General features: G+C 41.6%; 1 protein-coding gene across 3 annotated transcripts in view; it reads left to right on the top strand.

Annotated features, from left to right (window-relative positions):
• TMEM181 (transmembrane protein 181) overlaps positions 1-12214 on the top strand; it is a 65081-nt gene that overhangs the window by 37647 nt on the left and 15220 nt on the right. For all 3 annotated transcript variants that reach the window (XR_004645085.1, XM_034765307.1, XM_034765309.1), the window contains exons 6-10: positions 1687-1806; positions 4468-4548; positions 5517-5616; positions 6971-7101; positions 9210-9301. Coding sequence is in view for 2 of the 3 variants with exons in the window: in XM_034765307.1 (XP_034621198.1) it covers positions 1687-1806; positions 4468-4548; positions 5517-5616; positions 6971-7101; positions 9210-9301 (524 nt within the window). In the remaining variant the exon portion in view is untranslated. The remainder of the gene's footprint in view (positions 1-1686; positions 1807-4467; positions 4549-5516; positions 5617-6970; positions 7102-9209; positions 9302-12214) is intronic.

Raw genomic sequence — 12214 nt, 5'->3', positions numbered from 1 at the left:
AAGTATTTTTTCACACAACACACAGTCAACCCATGGGACTCCTTGCCAGAGGATGTGTGAAGGCCAAGACTATAACAGGGTTCAAAAAAGAACTAAGTAAGTTCATGGAGGATAGGTCAATCAATGGCTATTAGCCAGGATGGACAGGGATGGTGTTGCTATCCTGTGTTTGCCAGTAGCTGGGAATGGGCAACAGGGGATGAATCATTAGATTACCTGTTTTGTTCATTCTCTCTGGGGCCACCTAACATTAGCCACTGTCAGAAGACAGGATACTGGGCTAGATGGACCTTTGGTCTGACCCAGTATGGTCGTTCTTATACTATACAGATTTCAGGGGGGAGACCAGCATTTCTCAAATTGGGGGTCCTGACCCAAAAGGGAGTTGCAGGGGAGTTGCAAGGTTATTTTAGAAGGGTTGCGGTATTGCCACCCTTACTTCTGTGCTGCCTTCAGAGCTAGGCGCCTGGCCAACAGCCGCCCAGCTCTGAAGGAAGCACCCTGCCAGCAGCGGTGCAGAAGTAAGGGTGGCAATACAATACCATGCCACCCTTACTCCTGCGCTGCTGCTGGCAGCAGCACAGAAGTAAGGGTAGCAGTTCTGCAAACCCCCCTACAATAACCTTGCGACTCCTGTACAACTTCTTTTTGGGTCAGGACCCCTACAATTACAACACTGTGAAAATTCATATTTAAATAGGCGAAATCATGAAATTTATGATTTTTAAATTCCTCTGACCGTGAAATTGACCAAAATGTACCGTGAATTTGATAGGGCCCTAGGTATAGATGATAAATTGTGCAATTACTTGAAAATTACCACAGCATGGAGAACTAATCTGCTGGATAATCAGGGGGAAATAGTGAATTGAGCAAAGACAGCCTAGGGCACTTCTGCTGCTGTTGAGTTGTTGGAGCATTTAATTGCTCATGTGTTTACAGTTTTTGGTTTCATAGGTACAAAGACCTATAAATATCCTTCACCGAGTGCTAACCTACTTTGGAAAGGTTAGAATTTTTCTGATGTTCTCCTTAGCTCTCTGACACTGAAAGAAAGACTAGCATGCAGACAAATCTAAAACTAACGTCACTTATTTGGGGGCCCACATTAACATTTTTTAAATGTCGGTATAAAGCTCTCCGATCCTTTGCTTTGATCTCCTCAGCAGAACCTCATACCACTTCAGAACCAGACAGTCTTTTAGTGCTTTCAATCCATAACTATCTCAAAGTGAAAGATAACACAACAGAAGACATCAAAGATCAGAAATGTATAATATAAAAAAAAAGCAGCCACTTCTTAAAGAAAGCTTTCAAGTTTTATTCATATATCAAAGAAAAAAAAGACCCCTCTTTGTCTTTTGCAGGTCTTCTTTAAAAAAAAAAAAAAAAAAAAAAAAAATTAGTGGTACCAGGAGATCTTAAACTTAAATACAGCTATATTTCTCAGTAGAAAAGTATTTTGACTGATAGGCAGTTGACACCCATTGAACTTTTACTTTGTCTGAGTGCCTTAAATAAATTCCTTTGGAATCTCTCTCAGATCTCCTTATTTGTTTATCCATTATAACTTCACTATGTTAGTCATTTTTTGTAATTGAATCGTAATGAGGTGTAAGACCTTAAATATAAATTACAGCATAAAGCTCTTATCAGGTATTCTGACTCTACTGTGTGTTTTCATAGAAATGTGCCGAAATCATTGTGGTTCACCTTGGCTACTTGACTTATACTCAGTACGAAGTCATGGTTGGTTTTGAGGATCTGAATAAGCTGATGTACCCCATCAAGAATGTGAATTTCACAGTAAGTGAACAGTATCATGCTAGCAAAAAAAAAATCTTCAGTTTTAATTATTGTTGCGGAAGGCTACTTTAACCATAGTAAAATGTACATCATTTCCCTTTTGAAGGTGAAACACTTGCACAGAAAACGTGTGGAGGCTAAGGCCCTGTCCTCACTGAGATTGTAAACATACTTTATTTGCCGTTGTCGAAGTTCTAGCACAATTCCCCTGACTAGTGTGGAGAAGAACTCTTCTGTCAGAACTGTTATGAACTTGTGCTTACCTAGAGCGGTAGTCTGTAGTGCTGTTCTCTATAAATCTTTATTAGCCCTTGGAAAGCCATACTAAGTCCCAGCCAGCAACAGCTGTTCAAACATGATTACAGCTAGAACAGTTCTGATTAGTGTGGATAAAGAAAGCCTGTTCAGAAAGCCATTCTATATTTTCTTACAAAGCACACCATTGAAAAGAACTTGAATGCACATGCGAAACCCTTGTCTTGTTCTTACAGCTCTGAACTCAAGCACTGCTAAGAAATAACTGTAAAATGGAAAAGCCTCCTGGCTATTATCATACAAATAGGCAATCCAAAAATTGCATTTCTGTCATTCCCATGTTCAACTGATTGCAGTGTTGGGATCTGAGCTCACAAGAAATGTCTCGTTTAGACAGGTTAATATGTGAATTCAAATCTTGCATCCCCAAACATATACTGGCCGTTTACAACTGTTATGGTAGGTGTATTGAGATTTAGTAGGATTTCTCCAGACTTTCCAAAAGCATATGGGGTTAGAAAATTATCATTGCAGGAAACTCTTGATTGGGGTTTTGTTCTTGTTTTTGCACACCCAGTGTTGGGAGGAAAAGGAAAAATGTACTCAAGACAAGCAGAGCCATTCTCCCCGAAGAAATATGCTGAGTGTAAACCGTAGCATACAAAGATGACTTGCAAAACAAAATGTTTACAGTACTTCAGCAGTTTGTGCTGATTGACTCCAAAGCCAATATACAAAAAGAAACTTTGAAGTTGATCCTGCCTGTGCTGCTGTGGGCTGGGTGTATATTCCAGCAGTGGTTGCTGTGCTGTGATATTCCAACATATAGCATTCTGTGTGTCACAGCTGCTAGCATGTAGGGACCTAAAATGAAAAGGCAAAATATTAGTTTTTAGTTCTTTATACACTGAATGTACCTCTTTGCTGGGTAAGTGGAGAGTATTCAGCACATTAGTGAAGCGATAGAACAGGGGTGGCCAACCTGTGGCTCTGGAGCCACATGCACTCTTGAGAAGTTTAATATGCGGCTCCTTGTATAAGGACCAACTCCAGGGCTGGAGCTTCAGGCGCCAACTTTCCAGTGTGCCTGGGGGTGCTCACTGCTCAACCCCTGGCTCTGCCACAGGCCCTGCCCCCACTTCACTCCTTCCCGCGCCCTCCCATGCGCCTGCCATGCCCTTGCTCCTCTCAGCCTCCTGCATGCCATGAAACAGCTGATAGGGAGGTGCGGGGAGGGAGGGGGAGGCGCTGATCGGTGGGGCGGGCAGTGGGTGGGAGACAATGGGGGTGGGGGAGCTGATATGGGGCTGCTGACGTATTACTGTGGCTCTTTGGCAATGTACGTTGTCCTTCTCAGGCTCAAGTTGGCCATCCCTGCAATAGACTTTATCATTTTGCTTTGCACATGATCTTTAAGGCAGCTTTGCAAAACTCCGCTTGCCCAGAGTGTCTAGTATCCCCGGATTGCACAGTGTGTAGCATACTGGGGCTCTGTATATGTAGTGCAAAATAAATGGTGCCTGATCTAAAGACCTTGCAGTTTAAATAGACAAGACAGACAAAGAGGGAAACCAGTGACATACAGAGGTGAAGTGACTTGCCCAAAGTCACACAAAGGGCCAGAGAGTGTTGGCGAGTAGATTTTTGTGCCTGGGCTTGTACATTTGTATAACCATTTTTATAACCATTTTCCAAGTCTCCGTTAAAGTCTAATATGTGGACCACAGAATAACTTAAAACCTTTTTAAAAGTTTATATAAGCTACATTTTATCCATAATATCTATTATGGGGGAGGAAATTAAGTTAGTTGCGCGTTTTTAGAACTTGCTTTCCTTTTTCCTGAGGCAAAAACCAGATGAAGGAGAAATAAATTAGCTAATTAGCAATCATTAATCTCTTCTTAATATAGCAAGTTTAGTCAGCTGCAAACATGCATAGTCTTCAAAAATAAAGAAGCTTGCAGTGGATTGAGTCAGTTGATGAATTTACTGTAAAGTCTTAAACAAAGGGAAGTTAACCTATGTTGGTTTCATCCTCCTTTTTTTGCCTTAGTGTGTGGTTTGGCACGTATGATCGCACTTTGAGAATGTAAAGTGCTTCTTCTTTATCCTGTAACTTAGTACCAAGCATGAGGAACAGTAGGCTGCTTTAGCTCTATTTTTATTTATGGAAATTTTCATAACAATATCGAGGTTGGAGGAGGCAGCGAGGCATGAATTAGCCTTAATCTTTCTAAGGTGGTGCAGTGGAATTTGCAATGGCTTGGCCAGTAAACTTGAGAAAGCCAGTGGATTCATCTATAAGACTTTTATGCAATATTGTGTCTGCAAGTACTAGTAATTTATGTTATGCAAATTTTATCAGCTTCCTCTTAATATACTAATTTATCTTTTATTATCTTGTAGTGGAAAACCTACAACCCATCTTTTTCACAAGTGGAAATCTGGTTCCGATTTGTCTTTGTAGTTCTTACTTTCATGGTCACTGTGAGTACAGTCTCTTACTTAACCTTTTTTGGAGGGCTGGGGATAGGTGTGCAGGTGGCTAATTCAACTGCTACCCAGTCCTGTGTTTGGTATCATAGCTCTCAACATTAGCAAAGCCTCCTACTGTGCATGTGCAAAACCATTTTTAAAAATACTTATAATTCAGTTTGTGCTTTAAAATTTCTGCAAACAATGGAAGGTTTCTGCAAACAACCTGAATTTTCAAGTCCAGCTGTGTTTGAGTGGTTTTGGATTGGGTGGTATTGCAAATGGGGAAAATCATATACTTTGTACAACTCAAAATGTTTGAAAGAATATTGCTCAGACTTTCAAGAAAAAACTCACCTCGGGGCTGAGACCAAGTAATGAAATATTTCTGAAAAACTGGAGTGGAAAATTTCTGACATAATGAATGAAAACACTGGGTTAGAATGAAAGTCCTAATGTAATTTTGAATGTAGTGGGTGTTGCTACACACTTTCTAGAATAATGTATGTGAGAGAAAGTGTGTGTGTGTGTGTGTGTGTGTGTGTGTGCGTGCGCACACCTTTTATCAAGTAACAATGAATGTGGAACATGACCTGACCTGTCAGTGAAGTTTGTTGGCTAGCTTAGGCAGATATTGGTATGTTGTTATAGTCTATATAGTAATATCAAACAGTAAATTGGCAGTATCACACAAATGATGCTGATTTGTGCAGTAGCAGCTGGTTTCCATTTCAGGCTGTCCCAGAGATTAAGTGACTTGCTCAAGGTCACACAACATATCAGAATGAGAAATAGAACCTTGGAGACCTGACTCCCAGTGATAAAGTCTACTCAACAGAGCACACTTCCTTTTGAGTAACATTGTTAGTGTATTAGTCTCTGTTAGCTCTGCTAAGGCTAGGAAGGACAAAACAGATGAAGGTTGATGTATGTAATATAGTAACTGGCAGTTGCCAATAAAATTTTTGGTTTTTTTGCAGTGTCTGTTTGCACATTCCCTCCGGAAATTTTCCATGAGGGACTGGGGAATTGAACAGAAATGGATGTCCATCCTCCTTCCCCTGTTGCTGCTTTACAATGGTATTTGTGTGTGTATATATATTATGCCATTTTTGTAGGGTTCTCTTGCAATCAGCTTGGCCCCTTTAAAATATGTGACTGCTTATAAAAATTCAGCTATGTACTCACTGAATTTCTTTAAAAACATACAAATAAATCCCTTCTTTTCAATAGGCCAGACGCCATGATAATCAGATGGGTTTCATTTCCTTTCAGTCCTTCAAATAAATGTTGTTCCTGTTTGTTTAAAATTCTGAATCAGATAAATGTTGTATTATCGGTTTTAAAGGTGGTAATTATCCAGCCTCTGCATTTAACTGAGCATCTCTCTGGAGGCACTGAGATACCAGTAGCTCTTCAATTAAGCATGGAGGCTGCTTTTAGTCTCTAGCTTGTAAACCAAGCCAAATTGCTAGAGATCCAGTAGATATCAAAATAGCATTTGGCCCTGTAATGAGGTGTACTGGCTCTTTTAAGAGGTGGCCCAGAGGACCCTGTTCCAAGGAATTTGAATGAACCAAGACCCAGGAAGTGGCATGGTGGCAGAAGAGAGAAGACCGTCCCAGGGAATTAGAAGTTGGGTGGGAGGAAAGCACCAGGACACTGTTCCTTTTAAGGGCCCAGGCCTTGTAGTGTAAGGTGGGGCAGGGCTCCCCTCACTTCCAGGCAGTTAGGAGGAGCTCTTCACAGGAGGCCAGTGAATAGACTACCTTCTCCCTCAGAATAGGGGAGAGACGTTGATAGGAGAAGGGAGCCAGAGCTGGAAAGCTAAAATCTAGGGAGAGACAGTTATGAGAAGCTACCTTGTGAAGAACAGGCTATGGATGGCAGAAGAGCCAGAGAGAAGTATGAACCTTTGGATTGCAGTGATGGACTTTATTAATGGGACTGTTTGCGGGCATTAAACCAGCCCCAGCTGGAGTCTGTGGGGAGTCTGTAAGTGGTCCTGATGAGAGAGAACAGAGGGGGCTTGCTGCAAAGGGAACTCTGGCCATGAGGGACTGCTCAGGCAGCAGCAGCCATGTTACATGTCCCCAGGAACTTTAACACTAGAACTACACTGAGACCTGACTTTAGGCAACCAGTTGTGTAGTAGGTGCCCTCTAACTAAAGGGCTAACAAAACATGAACTCTACTGGAAATCTTGGGGAAAATCTTAAAGTGATTGCTTAGCACAGGGAGGAGTACCTGTTGGAGGTGCCTTGTATTTGTTATGAACTTTCAGATTTAACCAACTGCAGTGCCACTTACTTGCTAAGATTTTGAAAAATCTGCTTGTTCTCTGAAGACTCTTTGGGTTTTTTCCACCTTTGATTAACGGGTAAAATTGAAAAAGAAAATAAAATTCTATGATTTTTCTTCCATTCTGTTACAGATCCATTTTTCCCCCTCTCATTCTTGGTGAACAGTTGGTTTCCTGGAATGCTTGATGACCTCTTTCAGTCAGTGTTTCTGTGTGCATTGCTGCTGTTCTGGCTCTGTGTCTACCATGGGATAAGAGTGCAGGTAAGGAGAGGACAATTACAAAGTACTTGCTGCAGAGATATTAGCATTAATTCAGTTTTGCATTATGTAGTTTTAATTTTTCTCCCTGATTTATGTGGTACACTTTTTCCAAGCATTTAACAAAATGAAATCATGCCTAATATGAAAGTGTTCACAAAACTAATTCTATACACTGTGTAATGTGACTTTTTATTCTGTCCCATATGCTAAACTCAATTCTTCCATTTTATTTCAGATCAGTTGTTTTATATATTCTAGCTCATTGTTTAATGGATTCACAGAGTGACTAAGCTGTTGTGAAAGCCTGATGTAGTGTTGTACTGTTTGCATTATGACTTGAATATGTGATTTGTGGTTAGCCATTTGAGTGCTTTGTCCCTTGTGCTAGGGAAGAGACAGGGCTCTGTTATAGAGCAGTGTTTCTCCACTTTTTTGATACCAAAGATCGGCTTGCTGCCTTCCTTAAACTGTGTCAGGGAGATCTCAGGGACCGGCGTAGAGAATGGTGTCATGTGACTTTGAGGCTAAAATGATTAGCAGTGAAATACTGAGCTATTCTGGCAGAACCTTATTGGCGTGGTTCACACCTTCTCAGCTCTTATTCTAGACTAGTTGCAGAGCAACTCTGCGGTAGTTTCCACTTGGTTCATATTTGGAAAGCTATTTTTTTGCAATCATACATTTTACAATCTTAAAAAAATAAAAAAAGAGAACTCAAATTCTGGAGCACAATTTTAAGGAAAGAAGTGGATTTTGTAGCTGCAGAATCAATGAAGTGCGTCAGATCTTGTAATATCCTCACTTTGTTTTAACATACATGTGATTATAACAGTTTTTATACACTCTGTAGTGAGCTTTGGATCTTACAAAATAAATTGCAGATGCTGCTTTTTTTTAAAAAGCACTTTGGGAGTGAACCCAAAGTATGGCTTGTAACAAAGTGGCCTTAGGTGGGACACTACTGAGAGTATCAATTCAGGACAAATTGCTTAGAGCAGGGCAGTTACAGCCCGAGGCTGGGGTTCCTTCACTGCTGAGGCACACCAACCAGCCAAACAGAGAGGATCTCGGTTTTACCCCACTGGCTAACCAGAAGTCAGGCAAGCAATTCCTCAGACACTCCAGTTTCTCAGTGTCACTGCTACCGCCACTCCTTATGGGGATGAATGGTTATGAAAACCAGTATACCAGTAAAAGAAAAAAGGTTCTCCTGATCCCAAAGGACTAAGCTCCAGACCTAGGTCAATATACCAGTCAGATCTTACCCAAAATCACGCTGTTGCCAATCCTTTAGAATCTAACATCTAAAGGTTTATTCATAAAAAGAAAGAAATATAGATGAGAGTTAAAATTGGTTACATGGAATTAATTACATACAGTAATGGCAAAGTTCTTGGTTCAGGCTTGTTAGCAGTGATGGAATAAATTGCTGGCTTAAGTAAAGTCTCTGGAGCACATCCGCAGCTTGGGTGGGTCATTCAGTCCATTGTTCAGAGCTTCAGTTTGTAGCACAGTTCCTCCAGAGGTAAGAAGCAGGATTGAAGACAAAATGGAGAAGATGCAGCTGCTTTTTATAGTCTCTTGCCATGCGACCTGTGCTTCCTTTGTTCCAAAACAAAGCTGCCCAGCACATGGCCTGAAAGCCTTAGAGTCCTCTCTGTAGGCATGCCCCTGCAAGCCTTGCTGAGTCATAAGGTGTATCTGCCATCTCTCAATGGGTCAGTTGTATAGCTGATGGTCTTTAATGGGCCATCAAGCAGGCTAGGCAGTGCTGATGCCAAACTTTCTGGGGTGTCACCCAGAAGCATAGCACAAGTTTGAAATACAGACAGTATAGAGCCAATACTTGTAACTTTAAATACAAAAATGATACATGCATACAGATAGCATAATCATAACCAGCAAATCATAACCTTTTCATAGACACATTGACCTCCTTTGTACGAGATTTGGTGCCACTATAGGACCTTGGTTGCATCAATGATCTATACCGTCATAGTTCATGTCAATAACGTCACATGGATGTTCCTATTTTAATGTGTTGAGAACTAACATTCTCTCTCAGGTGAATTCAGATATTCTTAACCTGTCTTCTGTTTCCCCAACAGGGAGAAAGGAAATGCTTAACATTCTATTTTCCCAAATTCTTTATCGTTGGGCTTCTGTGGTTGGCCTGTGTTACATTAGGAATATGGCAAACGTAAGTAATTTCCATTTGCACTAAGTTTTAGTGAGAAAAAGCTGTTCAGGAAAGAGCAGGTGGTTTACAATTAGTGATGTCTGTCTTTTGAATTTTTGATTGTGATCTGGAAATGGATAAATTGAGCTACACCAGTTCTGTCAGATCTTCCCATTTTGTAAACTGAGACTAACTCTCTAATGGCTGCCCTAATAACACACACCTACATAAATTTCACAGCCAGTGCATAATGGCTCCCTACAATACATTCTCCAGTGTTTTGGTCAATTTAGAACAGGATTCCAAGTAGTAGAGCTTCCCCTTCTCTTGAAAAGGCCAGGCAGAGGCCTTACTGATAGGATATGTTGGTTTGTTCAATTTTATTCCATTACGCCAAGTGCTATACCCTCTTAGACCATGCTGAACCTCGCATCTCAGTATTTACACTCTACATATATTTGTAAACTGTCCTACTCACCTCATCAAGCTGTTGTATAGCCAAGTAATACAAGAGGAAAAATTAAACATGTATCAGTCCCTCTGACCTTTGAATAATTTGTGTTGCTCTTTTCTGAATTCCTTCCAATTTGATAAGCTAACATAAAGATAGAAACATCCTGCTCCCAGACAACTACCCCACCATTTGGGTGATGTGGCTTTCTAAGGCACATTACCCACAATTGTGTCCCTCTTATATTTTTGCTTTTTTGGGGGGAAGTAAATGAGGGGGTAGTTAAGGTGGAAAGCTATGCAGCTTCAGGAAAATGCTATTGAAATCAGAGACTGCCCTTCTGTCCTAGAACGGATACATACTTGATAATGAGTGAAGAGTCTGATCCTGCATTTTTTCATTGCTCCAATCAAACTCAATAAATCTGTGAAACCCAAGTTTTGTAGGAAATTACTATGTTTTAAAGTAGCCAAAAATACGGAAAATGAATAAAGAATAGCTGAAAACCCAGAATCCCAACATACATGATAGGTAAAATCAATGGGTCAGATCCTCAGCTGGTATAAATCCATGTGTCTTAATTTAAAATCAGTATAACTACCAGTTTACACCAGCTGAGGATCTGGCCCAATATCCATAATCTCAGTATAACAAGACTGTATTTTAAAGAATCCTTATTGAGGTTGCAGGAACAAACCATCCCGATGTGTAGAAAGAACAGTAAATATGGCAGGCGACCAGCTTGGCTAAACAGTGAAATCCTTGCTGATCTTAAATGCAAAAAAGAGGCTTATAAGAAGTGGAAGATTGGACAAATGACCAGGGAGGAGTATAAAAATATTGCTCAGGCGTGCAGGAGTGAAATCAGGAAGGCCAAATCACACTTGGAGTTGCAGTTAGCAAGAGATGTTAAGAGTAACAAGAAGGGTTTCTTCAGGTATGTTAGCAACAAGAAGAAAATCAAGGAAAGTGTGGGCCCCTTACTGAATGAGGAAGGCAACCTAGTGACAGAGGATGTGGAAAAAGCTAATGTACTCAATGATTTTTTTGCCTCTGTCTTCACGCACAAGGTCAGCTCCCAGATTGCTGCACTGGGCAGTACAGCATGGGGAGAAGGTGACCAACCCTCTGTGGAGAAAGAAGTGGTTCAGGACTATTTAGAAAAACTGGACGTGCACAAGTCCATGGGGCCGGATGCGCTGCATCCGAGGGTGCTAAAAGAGTTGGCGGGTGAGATTGCAGAGCCATTAGCCATTATTTTTGAAAACTCATGGCGATCGGGGGAGGTCCCAGATGACTGGAAAAAGGCTAATGTAGTGCCCATCTTTAAAAAAGGGAAGAAGGAGGATCCGGGGAACTACAGGCCAGTCAGCCTCACCTCAGTCCCTGGAAAAATCATGGAGCAGGTCCTCAAGGAATCAATTATGAAACATTTAGAGGAGAGGAAAGTGATCAGGAACAGTCAGCATGGATTCACGAAGGGGAAGTCGTGCCTGACTAACCTAATTGCCTTCTATGAGGAGATAACTGGCTCTGTGGATGAGGGGAAAGCAGTGGATGTGTTATTTCTTGACTTTAGCAAAGCTTTTGATACGGTCTCCCACAGTATTCTTGCCACCAAGTTAAAGAAGTATGGGCTGGATGAATGGACTGTAAGGTGGATAGAAAGCTGGCTAGATCGTCGGGCTCAACGGGTAGTGATCAATGGCTCCATGTCTAGTTGGCAGCCGGTTTCAAGTGGAGTGCCCCAAGGGTCGGTCCTGGGGCCGGTTTTGTTTAATATCTTTATTAATGATCTGGAGGATGGTGTGGACTGCACTCTCAGCAAGTTTGCAGATGACACTAAACTAGGAGGCGTGGTAGATACACTAGAGGGTAGGGATCGGATACAGAGGGACCTAGACAAATTAGAGGATTGGGCAGAAAAAAACCTGATGAGGTTCAACAAGGACAAGTGCAGAGTCCTGCACTTAGGACGGAAGAATCCCATGCACTGCTACAGACTAGGGACCGAATGGCTAGGTAGCAGTTCTGCTGAAAAGGACCTAGGGGTCACAGTGGACGAGAAGCTGGATATGAGTCAACAGTGTGCTCTTGTTGCCAAGAAGGCTAACGGCATTTTGGGCTGTATAAGTAGGGGCATTGCCAGCAGATCGAGGAACGTGATCGTTCCCCTTTATTCGACATTGGTGAGGCCTCATCTGGAATACTGTGTCCAGTTTTGGGCCCCACACTACAAGAAGGATGTGGAAAAATTGGAAAGAGTCCAGCGGAGGGCAACAAAAATGATTAGGGGTCTGGAGCACATGACTTATGAGGAGAGGCTGAGAGAACTGAGATTGTTTAGTCTCCAGAAGAGAAGAATGAGGGGGGATTTGATAGCAGCCTTCAACTACCTGAAGGGGGGTTCCAAAGAGGATGGAGCTCGGCTGTTCTCAGTGGTGGCAGATGACAGAACAAGGAGCAATGGTCTCAAGTTGCAG

Source organism: Trachemys scripta, chromosome 3 (assembly GCF_013100865.1).
Source record: "Trachemys scripta elegans isolate TJP31775 chromosome 3, CAS_Tse_1.0, whole genome shotgun sequence".
In the NCBI taxonomy this organism is placed as follows: domain Eukaryota; kingdom Metazoa; phylum Chordata; order Testudines; family Emydidae; genus Trachemys; species Trachemys scripta.
Note: the sequence above shows the minus strand (reverse complement) of the source record. Positions and strands in the feature narration are given on the sequence as shown.